Source organism: Lagenorhynchus albirostris, chromosome 16 (assembly GCF_949774975.1).
Source record: "Lagenorhynchus albirostris chromosome 16, mLagAlb1.1, whole genome shotgun sequence".
NCBI classification, from domain to species: Eukaryota; Metazoa; Chordata; class Mammalia; order Artiodactyla; family Delphinidae; genus Lagenorhynchus; species Lagenorhynchus albirostris.
Genome location: NC_083110.1, coordinates 57,343,898 through 57,357,243, shown reverse-complemented (window position 1 = coordinate 57,357,243; position 13,346 = coordinate 57,343,898). Strand labels below are relative to the sequence as shown.

Sequence of the window (13,346 nt, the reverse complement as noted above, 5' to 3'; positions counted from 1 at the left end):
ATGGTAATTTTGTTCACAAATCTTTCCTACTGGCCTTAGATTCAAAATTGTTTTAGGCTGAAAGAAATTTGGAATTGTTCTTCATATCTTAGTGTCCAAGTCAGATGATTTTGACTTGTACAATTTTTAGTTGCACATGATTATCTTTACCACTTATCTAACATAGTTCAAATCATCAGCTTTTATTGAGCCCCAACTACTAAAAAGGAGGTCAATGGATAAGTGTAAGAGATTGCTTCTGCTTTCAAAGAATTTTCTAGCCTAACATTTCTCATATTAAGCTAGGATACAATAACTACTAGGATCTATTGAATTCCCAGCCCCACATTCCAGGGTGGGAAGAAGCATGTGGGTGGCAATGTAGTGTCTTCCTATTGTTTGAATTTGCATTTCCCCAGTGTCTAAACATATAGAGGATCTTTTCATGTGCTTATTTGCTGTCTGTGTATCTTTTTTTGGTATTATATCCATTCAAATTTTTTGCTCATTAATCGCCCTTTTTTATTGGGTAGTTTATCTTATTATTTATTGTTTTGTAAGAGTTCTGAATTCAAGTCTTTCATCAAATATGTATTTTACAAATATTTTCTTCCAGTCAGTGCCTTACTTGTTCATTTTCTAAACAGTATCTTTTTAAAAATCAGACGTTTTAAACTGTGATTAAGTCCAACTTATTTTTTTTTATGGTTTATGTTTTTTGTCTTCTTGAAAAAATATTTTCTAATGTGAAGTCACAATGAATTTTTTTCTCGCTCATTTTCTTCTAGTAGTTTTATACTTTTAGCTCATATTTAGGTCTACAATCCAGTTTAACTTTTGAATATGGTGCAATATATCTAGTCAAGGTTCATTATTTTGCATATAGATGTCCAACTGTTCCAGCATGATTTGTTAAAAACACTGAGACCAATGCTTTTAATATAATAGAGCACAAGAAGTTCATTGATATCTTTCAGATTCTATACAACTAATCTTTAAGAAATCACAACTACCTGAAAAGGATATTAAAACACTTCTATGTTTTCAAACTATGTATGTGTGTGAGGCTGGAATTCTACATGTATTACAAGCAAAACACCACATCACAACTTACTGAATGCAGAAGCAGACATGAGAATCCAGCTCTCTTATTAATCCAGACATTAAAGAGACTGTAAAAATGTAATACAATGCTAGTCTTAAATTTTTGTTTTAGAAAATAGGTTTTTTTAAATAAAAACATTCACATGCATTAACATATAATGGATTTATTGTAGCTATTTTAGTCAGTTATTTTTAATGAATAAATTAATATTTAATTTTTTTCCCAGTTCTAATTTCAAATATAATAAATATAAATAGATATATCCCATATAAACAAAACCACTTTGGAGTCCTCAATAATTTTTAACAGTGCAAAGGAGTCCTGACATCAAAACCAAACTGCCCACATCTCTTCCCTCAATTACTGAAATTATCTTTATGATAGCTAGAGTAATACAACTAAATGCAAATCTGATCAGGTCAAACTTGTGTTTAAATACTTTCAACAGGAAATTCTCTGGTGGCACAGTGGTTAAGAAGTCGCCAGCCAATGCAGGGGACACGGGTTCGAGCCCTGGTCCGGGAAGATCCCACATGCCGCAGAGCAACTAAGTCTGTGCGCCACAACTACTGAGCCTGCACCCTAGAGCCCATGAGCCACAACTACTGAAGCCCATGTGCCTAGAGCCCAGGCTCCGCAACAAGAGAAGCCACCACAATGAGAAGCCCACGCACCGCAAGGAAGAACAGCCCCTGCCTGCCGCAACTAGAGAAAGCCCACGTACAGCAACAAAGACCCAATGCAGCCAAAAATAAATAAATAAAATAAATAAATTTATTAAAAAAAATACTTTCAACAGCTTAGTACTCTTAGCATCAAGATGAAACATTCAATGGCCGACAAATCCTGCCATGATCAAGCTTCCCCAGTCTTCCCTAACTCTATTCTCCTCTATTCTCCTCATTCTCTGAAATGATAGGTTTCTTTTTCTTTTTTTTTTTTCCCAGCAGAGTCCTTAAATGCACAAAACCCCACCTGTCCTCAGGGCCTTTGAACTGACCTGAAATGTTCTCCCCCACCTCCCTTTTTGCCTAATCCCTACTCATCATTCAGTTCTTAACTCAAACCTTGATTACCTGATCTTCCTTACCCCCACCCTCAGGTTAAATCAGGTTCCTCTTTTATATATTCTTATGGCTCCCTGCACATTTCTGTTAGGGTAACCACTGACCGAAACTGCCTGCCCTGGCCAGGCCGGATAGTAACCACTTGCAAGAGGTACCTTACAACAGGAGATCCTGGTAAAGAATGCAGAAACTGACAAGCTATCAACAACCGTAAGAATTAGGGAAAGGTCAAAAGGAGAGAGGAGATGCCAGTCCATATGTCCTACCAACCTCCCAGAATCCTTCCTACTGGAATCCATCTTGGCTGCGTGATGCGCGCGCCACCAGGAAGCACCCTGAGTCAGAATGATTGGCCAGAGACAACCCGGAAACTAACCCCATTACCATAAAACCTGAGACTGCAAGCCATGTGGCAGAGCAGTTCTCCTGGGTTCCCTTACCCTGCTGCTCTCTGCCCGGGCACCCCTTCCCAAAAAGTCTCTTGCTTTGTCAGCACGTGTGTCTCCTCAGACAATTCATTTCCAAGTGTTAGACAAGAGCCCACTCTCAGGCCCTAGAAGGGGTCCCCCTTCCTGCAACATTTCCTTAATAGAACTTATTAGTTTGGGGGATTTGGGGGTTATGTAATTTAAATAGTAATTTAATGTAAGGCCAGACACCATAAAACTCTTAGAGGAAAACAAAGAACACTCTACGACATAAATCACAGCAAGATCCTTTTTAACCCACCTCCTAGAGAAATGGAAATAAAAACAAAAATAAACAAATGGGACCTAATGAAACTTAAAAGCTTTTGCACAGCAAAGGAAACCATAAACAAGACGAAAAGACAACCCTCAGAATGGGAGAAAATATTTGCCAACGAAGCAACTAACAAAGGATTAATCTCCAAACTATATAAGCAGCTCATGCAGCTCAATATCAAAAAAACAAACAACCCAATCCAAAAATGGGCAGAAGACCTAAACAGACATTTCTCCAAAGAAGATATACAGATTGCCAACAAACACACGAAAGAATGCTCAACATCACTAATCATTAGAGAAATGCAAATCAAAACTACAATGAGGTATCACCTCATACCGGTCAGAATGGCCATCATCAAAAAACCTACAAACAATAAATGCTGGAGAGGGTGTGGAGAAAAGGGAACCTTCTTGCACTGTTGGTGGGAATGTAAATTGATACAGCCACTATGGAGAACAGTATGGAGGTTCTTTAAAAAACTAAAAATAGAACTACCATATGACCCAGCAATCCCACTACTGGGCATATACCCTGAGAAAACCATAACAAAAAGAGTCACATACCACAATGTTCATTGCAGCACTATTTACAACAGCCAGGACATGGAAGCAACCTAAGTGTCCATCAACAGATGAATGGATAAAGAAGATGTGGCATGTATATACAATGGAATATTACTCAGCCATAAAAAGAAACGAAATTGAGTTATTTGTAGTGAGGTGGATGGACCTAGAGACTGTCATACAGAGTGAAGTAAGTTAGAAAGAGAAAAACAAATACTGTGTGCTAACACATATATATGGACTCTAAAAAAAAAAAAGGTTCTGAAGAACCTAGAAGCAGGACAGGAATAAGACGCAGACGTAAAGAATGGACTTGAGGGTGCGGGGAGTGGGTAGGGTAAGCTGGGACGAAGTGAGAGAGTGGCATTGACATATATACACTACCAAATGTAAAACAGATAGTTAGTGGGAAGCAGCCTCATAGCACAGGGAGGTCAGCTCAGTGCTCTGAGACCACCTAGAGGGGTGGGATAGGGAGGGTGGGAGGGAGACGCAAGAGCGAGGGGATATGGGGATATAAGTATATGTAGAGCTGATTCACTTTGTTATACAGCAGAAACTAACACAACAATGTAAAGCAATTATACTCCAATAAAGATGTTAAAAAATAAACAGTAATTTAATAGCTTAAGATAATATAAATATAATAATCATAATATGTAAAACTTATAAATAAAACTTTGCCTATATGTCATGAGTACTTTTCTAAGTTCAGTAGTTCTCATCAGATTCTCAAAGGAGTACATGACCCCTGTGTACTGAAGAATTACTCTTACCCAAAGACAGGCCTGGTCTTTCCCCTTGGTTACTGGCAGGTGGTATCCCCCTGGAACTTCTTACCTAACAGAACTTTGACTGGGGGCTTTGGCCACAGGACAAATGTGATTCATGATGGGGGCTTTGAGCCACACTCAGTTCCAATCCTAAGAAGGAACAGAGACTAAAAGCATTAGTGTAACCTACAGGAGGGGCTAGAGACTAAAAGTCAGCCATGTGAGCAGCCTGTAATTGAGCCGCAATAAAAACTCTGTACACAAAAAGCTTGGGTGAGTTTCCCTGATTCGCAATATTCTGTGTGTACTGTCACATACAGTGGCACAGAGGAAGTAATGCCATCCATGATTCCATGGGGAGAGGATGACAGGAATTTCTACATTTGGTTCCCTCCAGATTCTATCCTGTATGTCTCTTTTTTTGCTAATTTTAACCTGTATCCTCTGCCTGTAATAAACTGTGAATATAACAGCTTTCAGTGAGTTCTGTGAGTCCTTTCCAGTGAGTTACCAAACCTGAGGCAGGGCTGGGCGGGGGGGGGCCCTCCTTACAACTGGTATCTGAAGGAGGGAAGTTTTATAGGGACTGTTATCTCAGACTGCAGTCTGGTGAAACTCATTGCAACCCCAATAAGATTTTAAAAAACCAAAAAGCTAGACTGAGTTCCTTGAGAGCCAAAACTTTATCAATATGATATATAGTAAAAAACAAACAAACAAACAAAAATACTATGTTTGAAATAAATTGATACTCTCAGGATATCAATATTCTCTAACATTAACAGCAATAATATTAATGACAATGAAGATAAGGATGATAACAGCAACTATTTACTGCATGCCCTTACTATAGTCGCCACTTACAGATGAATTTAGGATGAAAATGACTTGCTCAAGATCATACCACTAGTGACAGACAGTATATAAGCTCTGATTTAACTAATTTTAAAGCCTATGCCCTTCACCATATTGTATCTCATAAGACAAGCAAAGGAAGTTTTGCAAAGGACAAATATCCAGCAGCATCATCACTAAAATACTTACATTAAAGTAAGTATTTTCATTAAAGCCAAGTAACTGGGGACTTCCCTGGTGATGCAGTGGTTAAGAATCTACCTGTCAATGCAGAGGACATGGGTTCAAGCTCTGGTCTGGGAAAATCGCACATGGCATGGAGCAACTAAGCCCATGCACCACAACTACTGAGCCTGTGCTCTAGAGCCCACGTGCCACAACTACTGAAGCCCGCGCGCCACAACTACTGAAGCCCGTGTGCCTAGAGCCTGTGCTCTGCAACAAGAGAAGCCACTGCAATGAGAAGCCTGCACACCACAAAGAAGAGTAGCCCCCGCTCACCACAACTAGAAAACGCCTGCGTGCAGCAACGAAGACCCACCGCAGCCATAATAAATAAATAAATTTATTTAAAAAAACCCAAAAGAACATATACAAACACATACATATATAATAGTATAGTAGCGAGGAGACACTCTGAATTGAGCACTTTATATTTTTAGTAATCACACGAAAAACACAAGAAGGTGCCCAGGCAACTGGTTGTAAGTAATTGATTGATTAATTGGCTTTATGTAGGTCCAGAGCAAACATTACATATTGAATGCTATTAATTATTAATATTATTAATAAATGCTATTTATTATTATTATTTATTCACGATCATACTTCTACTAGGTATGAAAACCAACAAGTCAAGTTGCACTATGTCAATTTTGGCAAACCAATCACGATAATAAAAATGTCTCAAGAGTGGATGGATCTGGATCTACATTATAAATTAGAGAACTGAGTGATGTGAAATATAGGCAACATGAAGGAGAAAAGTGAACGTAAGTAAAGGATGGGAAAGAAGGAGAGACACACCAATTAATTAGACACACATACTAATGACCACAAATAACCCACAGAGACAGAGAAAGTACCTGGAAAGCTGTGAGTGCGCCAGTCCCTGGGTTATACAGGCATCGCAGCGAAGGCATGCTGTCCGCCAGGCTGGAGCAGCCCAGCCACAGAGACCTGGGCATAGAGCACTGCAGAGAGAGGACAACTATGAGATGGGACAGTATGAGACAGGATGGCACAGATTACAGGAATTTTCAAGGCTTGGCTAAATACAATATTCCAGTTGCAGCTTGCCTTTATGATAGACACATCTTCAAGAAACATACTACTAACTAGTTCTAACCCCAGAGGGAAACTCAAAAGGGACACTAGTGGCCAAAAAGCAAGAAAAAAAAGTTATAGGTCAAGAAGCCAAATATTTAATAAAATTTTTTATCCCTGTTTGCCTTCTATGTATGAATCTAAAGGAAATCTACTTCTTTTTTTTTTTTTTTTTTTTTTTTGCGGTACGTGGGCCTCTCACTGTTGTGGCCTCTACCGTTGCAGAGCACAGGCTCCAGACGCGCAGGCTCAGCGGCCATGGCTCACGGGCCCAGCCGCTCCGCGGCATGTGGGATCTTCCCAGATCGGGGCACGAACCCGTGTCCCCTGCATCGGCAGGCGGACTCTCAACAACTGCACCACCAGGGAAGCCCAGGAAATCTACTTCTTAACCCAATTAATCAACTCTTTTCCTCTACACACCTCAACTCATCTCCCATAAACTCACCACAGAGTGAAATATTGTGCAGACTAAGCAGAAAAAAGGAATTATTCATGGTAGCATTTCAATATTAGAAATGGTAACTTAGAAGACAAAATATAACAGGAAAGTTAAAGTTTTTTTTTAGAAGGTGGGGAGAAGGAAAAGAAAAAGTATTATACCCCTACCGCTTTGACAGCAACTAACTGCACAGTTTGCATATGTTTTATGTGTCTTGTTAGTCTGCTATTAACCAAAATGCATAGTTACCATAGCAGATCCCTCTTCATCTTTCCAGATGGATTAAGGGGGGTGGGAATATTGGAGGGAGGAGGCAGGAAGCAATCCAAACAGAAGGGAAAACAACAAGAAAGAAAGAAGCAGAGACAGGGACAGAAAAAGAGGAAAAAAAGAGAACCCCAAAAAGCTGCTGGTCCTAAAACCTTCTAAAAAAACAAAAACAAATGTGTAAGTGTGAATATACATATAGTGTATTCAGTAGCAAACAAAAAACAAGGTAGAAATTATGAGTTCTAGTAGTACTAATTAAACAATATTAGTGGTACTCCTCCTGTAGCTTTATGAAACACTGTATCTTTTAGAAGAATTTTTACAATCTTTAGGTTTCCCTCAATGTATCCCAGGCTGAAGCTCTGTCCATCAACTTGGGTGCTATTACAGTCTAATAATACTAAAAAACTAAATACCTGATCACAGCACATATAAAAACAGAAAAATATTTTGAAATATAACAGTCAGTACACATAATACTAAACTTTATAAGCTTTGAAATATTTACTATCATCGTGGGACTTTTTTTCTTCTTAAAACACTTTAGTTGGAGAAATATTAAGGAAACAAAATATGGTATTCATTGTTCACACTATCTATAACTGATATAAGGACAGTATGCTGCAAAGTACTCCAAAAAACGGTGGGCCAATAATTTATTACAACTGAAGTCTGTTAATCAATTGAATGAGTTTACCAGCTTTTAAAAAGCATACACAGCATGTTTTTAAATGCCTGAAACATGTTTTCTACTACCTGAAAGAATCAGAAAAAGAGATTGAAATGTTGCAACAAGGGGCCTGCAGTGCTTTAAGGAGAATATAGTATCTAATGCCCATGAGGTTCAACAGCACAAATTCATTTTCACAAAGAACACTGAAAATCTTGACTCCTCCCCCTATTTGGCTGCATGGGAAAAGCCACAGTTCCTCTTCACTGATAGAAGGCCCTGCAGGCAAAGGGCTGGCCTTAGCATTTACTATATGAAAGCTGAAAGACAAAATCTCCTAAACTCAGGTCCCTGTTGGTCAACTTCTAAGAGTAAAAGAAGCTATAATAATGAACAATAAAAAGATTGCTGCATTGAGACTTTATGTATCCTTAAGCCATGGAATAGAAGAATTCCCTTTTCACTACTATATCAACTAAAAAATTCAGGCCAAGAGAACTATAGTATTCCACAGGCCATGTAATACATTCACACTCTACCTATACAAATTCAATGACTGGCTCTTAAGAATTCCAATTTAGGGACTTCCCTGGTGGTCCAGTGGTTAAGAATCTGTCTTGCAATGCAGGGGACGCCAGTTCGATCCCTGGTCAGGGAACTAAGATCCCACATGCTGTGGGGCAACTGAGCCCGTGCACCACAACTACAGAGAAGCCTGCGTGCTGCAAAGGAAGATCCCCCATGCCACAACTAAGACCTGATGCAGCCAATAAATAAATTTAAAAAAAAGAATCCCAATTTAGTTCACTCACTTCAAAAATGAAACTCCCACTGTCACATAGGATAATCATATCTGCCTACCCTTACTGCACAAGGTTTTGGTAAAATTAAAATAAGGGATCTAAAAATTTCAAGTACAGGGACTTTCCTGGTGCTCCACTGGCTAAGACTCCACACTTCCAATGCAGGGGGCCTGGGTTCAATCCCTGATCAGGGAACTAGATTCCATATGCCGCAACTAAGAGAACTGCATGCTGCAACTAAAGATCCCGCATGCCACAAATGAAGATCCTGCATGCCACAACTAAGACCCAGTGCAGCCAAATAAATAAATATTAAAGAAAAAAACTTCAAGTACAAAAGAAAAAATATAAAGTGCCATCATTACCAAGAACAGGCTTCCATGAATGCCACTTGCATTTCAAAATGTTCTGGGAAGCCATTATGAACTGCAGATCATTGAATCAATAAATTCATCCATTAATCAAATATTTAGTGTTCATTAGCAGAACAGACACAAGTGGAGTAGAAGGAGAGGAGAAACAAAATTTATCAGGCATAAATTGTTTGCCAGTCATTGTGCTAGATCCTTAAAAACATTATTTCACTTAATCATTACAATCCTGTCAAAGAATTATTAGTATTTTCACTTTAACAGGAGAGTAAACTCAAGTTCAGAGAAGTTACAGTGACTGTCAGTGGCAGAAGTAAGACCACAATGTGTTTGTCTCCCAAAATCCACACTTACCACTATAAAGACCTATTCTCAAGTAGTTTACACTCTATTTGAGGGAGATAAATTAACACAAACAGTAACTACAAGGAAAAATACAATAACATACTAAACTGTGTTAGACAATAGCTGCTATATAAGTTTAGTTAAAATTTCTAATTTTTAAAAAGTTCAGACACAGTCTTTAATTTTATTGTAGCACTTGTTACTGTACGTAAATTAATTATATGTTTGCCTCCTCTATCATAATGTATTTCTCAGATATGAGTCATGTCTTTTTTTTTTAATCTCCAGTATGTGGTCATAGTAGGTGGTCAATAAATGTGCTCTTAATAGCAAGTGATCATTGAAAGCTACATATCAAAGAGAAGTAAGGAAACAGTTTTTGCTTATAGAACAGTGAGAATACTGATAAAATAACACTGTTTATTTTACTGAGACTGATCTTACCAGGCTGAAAGGTATGCGTTTTGGATAAATCTCTTTCGCGATTCATTATCTTACTCACCTGTAAAACAATCTAGTAAATAAAAAAGATCCAGAGAGGTTAAATAAATTACCAAAAGTGAATGGGTACCACGCAAGTGGTAAATATGGGATTCAAACTAGATATCTGACTACCTAGAATAATGCCACGTAAAAATGGCACTTAAGGATTTCCCTGGTGGTCCGGTGGTTAAGACTCTGTGCTTCCACTGCAGGGAACATGGGTTCAATCCCTGCTTGGGGAAGTTCCGCATGTCGCCACGGTATGGCCAAAAAAAAAAGGCACTTAAAAAGTCACACATGGAGTTCGTTCATTTATTAAAAAATGTGGAGCCAAAGGTGGTTTAGGGGCACTGGACTGACTCAGAAACTAAAGAAAAGGAGTCCCACCCAAGTGGCCATGTTAATCATCAAAGTAATGGGCAAAGAGAAGACAAACTTACATAAAGAGAAAGATCAACAGGACTTACTGACTGACGAAAGGAACAAAGAAAGATGAGTCAGAAATAACCCAAGATTTCAAATGAATGACTGGAAGAATGGTGGTAGCACTGACAGACACATGTAAATTGAAAACCACCTGTGGGTTTCGGGGTGTTGGGGTGGGGGTGGAGTACATAAGCTCAGAAATCATAAACATAACAGGATAATAAACCTCTAGTATGTGAGTAAAAATATGGCATGAAAGCATGGGTATAAACCTGTAAGCATTACATAGATGTGGGAAACACTGGCTTCTGTATAAACTACAATGCACTAGGTTAAAAGCATTTGCTGTAAAAATACTAGCGAGATTTTTTTTAATATGAAAAATAAAATTCGATTCCTCTTCTCCCTCATCTCCTTTCCTAACTGAAAAATGAACTTCAACAGCCATTAAGTGAGTACAAGCTAAGTGGGCATCAAACTGAGTGGTATAAGTGGCAACGATGGCCCAATACAGGCTTTTGGAGTCCAACTGGTGTGAGAAAGGTGTCCCTGAGGGGTAAAAGCCCTGGCATAGAGTTTCAGAGCCCAAGTAGGGTGACAGAAAAAAACCGTTACAAGAGGGTGGCCTGGCATGGGGTTCAACAGCCCTAGTGGAGTGAGGAGAGCTTCTACATGGGGGACTGAAGTGGCCGTGAGCAGGATGATGAGCATGTCCACGTGTCCAGCAAGGGCAGGGCAGTGAGGGTTTCCAAAGTGGGCAGAAAAAGACATTCATAGAGTGGAGGGGTAGTGGACAGCACTGAATTCTGACCCAGTGGGGTGAGGGGCAGTGGCCCAGCAAAGAGTTTCAGACTCAGTAGGGAGAGAAGGGTGGAAGGGTTAGCCCGGTGCAAATAGATCCCAAAAGGGTAAGGAAGACATCCATAAAGAGTATGGGGTGGGAAATGGAGAGAGAGCTATGTTGGCAATGGGAGATGAGTTATACAGGAAGATCCATCAAATGAGGGGTGGGGAAGGGCTTCCCTGGTGGTACAGTGGTTAAGAATCCGCCTGCCAATGCAGGGGACACGGGTTTGAGCCCTGGTCTGGGAAGATCCCACATGCCATGGAGCAACTAAGCCCGTGTGCCACAACTACTGAGACTGTGCTCTAGAGCCCATGAGACACAAATACTGAGCCCACGTGACACAACTTCTGAAGCCCGCATGCCTAGAGCTCATGCTCTGCAATGAGAAGCCACTGCAATGAGAAGCCTGCACACCGCAACGAAGAGTAGCCCCCACTTGCCACAACTAGAGAAAGCCCGCACACAGCAACAAAGACCAAACGCAGCCAAAAATAAATAAATAAAATAAATAAATTTATCTTTAAAAAAATTAGGTGGGTAGATCAAATATTGAGGATAATAAGAGCAAGGATTCTCATCAGAGAAGAGTTACAAATATAGAAAGGAAGAAAGCCAGAGTGAATACTATGCTGCTGAACTACAACTGAAGATGTTATGAATGCAAAGCTTCATAACAGAGACAGACACTTCTAGGTAAGTGATGTATGTATATGTGTGTGTACACATACATACACAAACACACCCCCTGGCTCTATCAACTGGGAGGGTCTGGTAACAGTAACACCTTAATAGCAATGAGTACAGTTAATGATTCCAAATATCACTCTCCACTAAAAGGAACCAGAGCTCCTTAGAACATGGCTAATTCCAGGACTTGGGCAAGTAAAGTTTAAGATGACCTCAGAGTAACATCTTGTGGTACTCAAAAATGGTGAAGACATGGCCAGGGGCCAGTGCCAAAGGTTCTCACAGGCTAATTCTGCGACAAATTGAACATCAGAATAAATAATGATGATAATGGATTATAATACTGGCAGTCAAACTCTAACATGCCCCCAGTCATCCCCACCTCCTCATAACACTTGTAAGTAATCCTGTCCCCTTGAGTGTGGGATAGCCTAATACCTTGCTTCTAGGCTATATAAGATTGAAACTTCTATCTTGCTAATAGACTCTACTGCCTTCTTGGCTTGCATGCTTTGATGAAGCAAGTAGTCATACTGGAGAGTTTCACATGGCAAGAAATGAGGGTGGCCTCCAGTCAACAGTCAGCTAGGAACTGAGTCTACAATAACCCTTGAGGAAAGGAATTCTGCCAAAAACCACGTAAACTTGAAGTGGATCTTTCCCCAATCAAGCCTTCAAATGAGACCTCAGCCCTGGCCAGTACCTTCATTATAGTCTTGTAGGAGATCTTAAAGAGGACCCAGGTCAGGCGTGCCCACAAGTGCACACTGTGCAGTATGTATGTGACTAATCAACAGACTGAAAGCGACTGACTGATCATGATGTGCATCTGTTTTCCACATAGTGATCTGTGGACTGGAGAGCTAGCAAGGAAGTTTGCACTTTACAAAAATTACAGTTAATAAACTCTGATAACTGAAATTTGAACCATGTTTTGGGGTACTGGTGTTATTTAACTAAACTGTAGTAACTGAAATTTGTGCATATCAGAACCATGCAAAGTGAGGACTTCCAGTGCATTAAATTTAAATAAAATAGAAACTCTAAGTAAAACAACATTAGACCTCAGCTACTACAATAAGGAAGTAGCTGGTATCAAACTTACCCTCCCATCATAGACTGAAAGAAAAAGGGACAAAATATGTGAAACGTATATTTGAAAACATTGGACAACAGGCAGTACCAGACTGTAATCCCTGAAAAACAGGAAATAAATGAGGTGATCCTTAAAACTGTCCAAGTCTTAAACCTCAAAGCACTTTCTAGTCTGTGGCATGAGAAAGGGGACTCCAAGAAGAGCAAAATAGGACCATTTATTGAGGAAACAGAGAACAGAATTGGTGAGTCAGAGTATTGGAGAAAGAATTATGCAGAAAAAAGCTCTAGATAACTGAACAGGGGACTCCTTAAGTCTATTCCTAAACACTAAGTCCTGTTTGCATAAGGTGAAACTCCATAAGGCCAGGCAAAAAACCATGAAGGAGCTATAAGCTCAACAACTCCTAGAACCCACACAGAGATGGGGAACTTTTCTGTTCTGACCAGCCAGATTGCAGAAGCCTAACTGAACATGTGGGACATTGAGTA

At 39.6% G+C, this 13,346-nt stretch overlaps 1 protein-coding gene across 9 annotated transcripts in view; it reads right to left on the bottom strand.

Annotated features, from left to right (window-relative positions):
* BTRC (beta-transducin repeat containing E3 ubiquitin protein ligase) overlaps positions 1-13,346 on the bottom strand; it is a 184,567-nt gene that overhangs the window by 122,154 nt on the left and 49,067 nt on the right. For 5 of the 9 annotated variants that reach the window (XM_060125582.1, XM_060125585.1, XM_060125583.1 and 2 more), the window contains exon 2: positions 6,175-6,282. The exons of 3 other annotated variants lie outside the window; for them this stretch is intronic. In XM_060125582.1, the coding sequence (XP_059981565.1) occupies positions 6,175-6,282 (108 nt within the window). Of the gene's footprint in view, positions 1-4,301; positions 4,385-6,174; positions 6,283-13,346 lie in introns of those variants that run through there. One more of the 9 variants, XM_060125590.1, reaches the window with a different exon arrangement.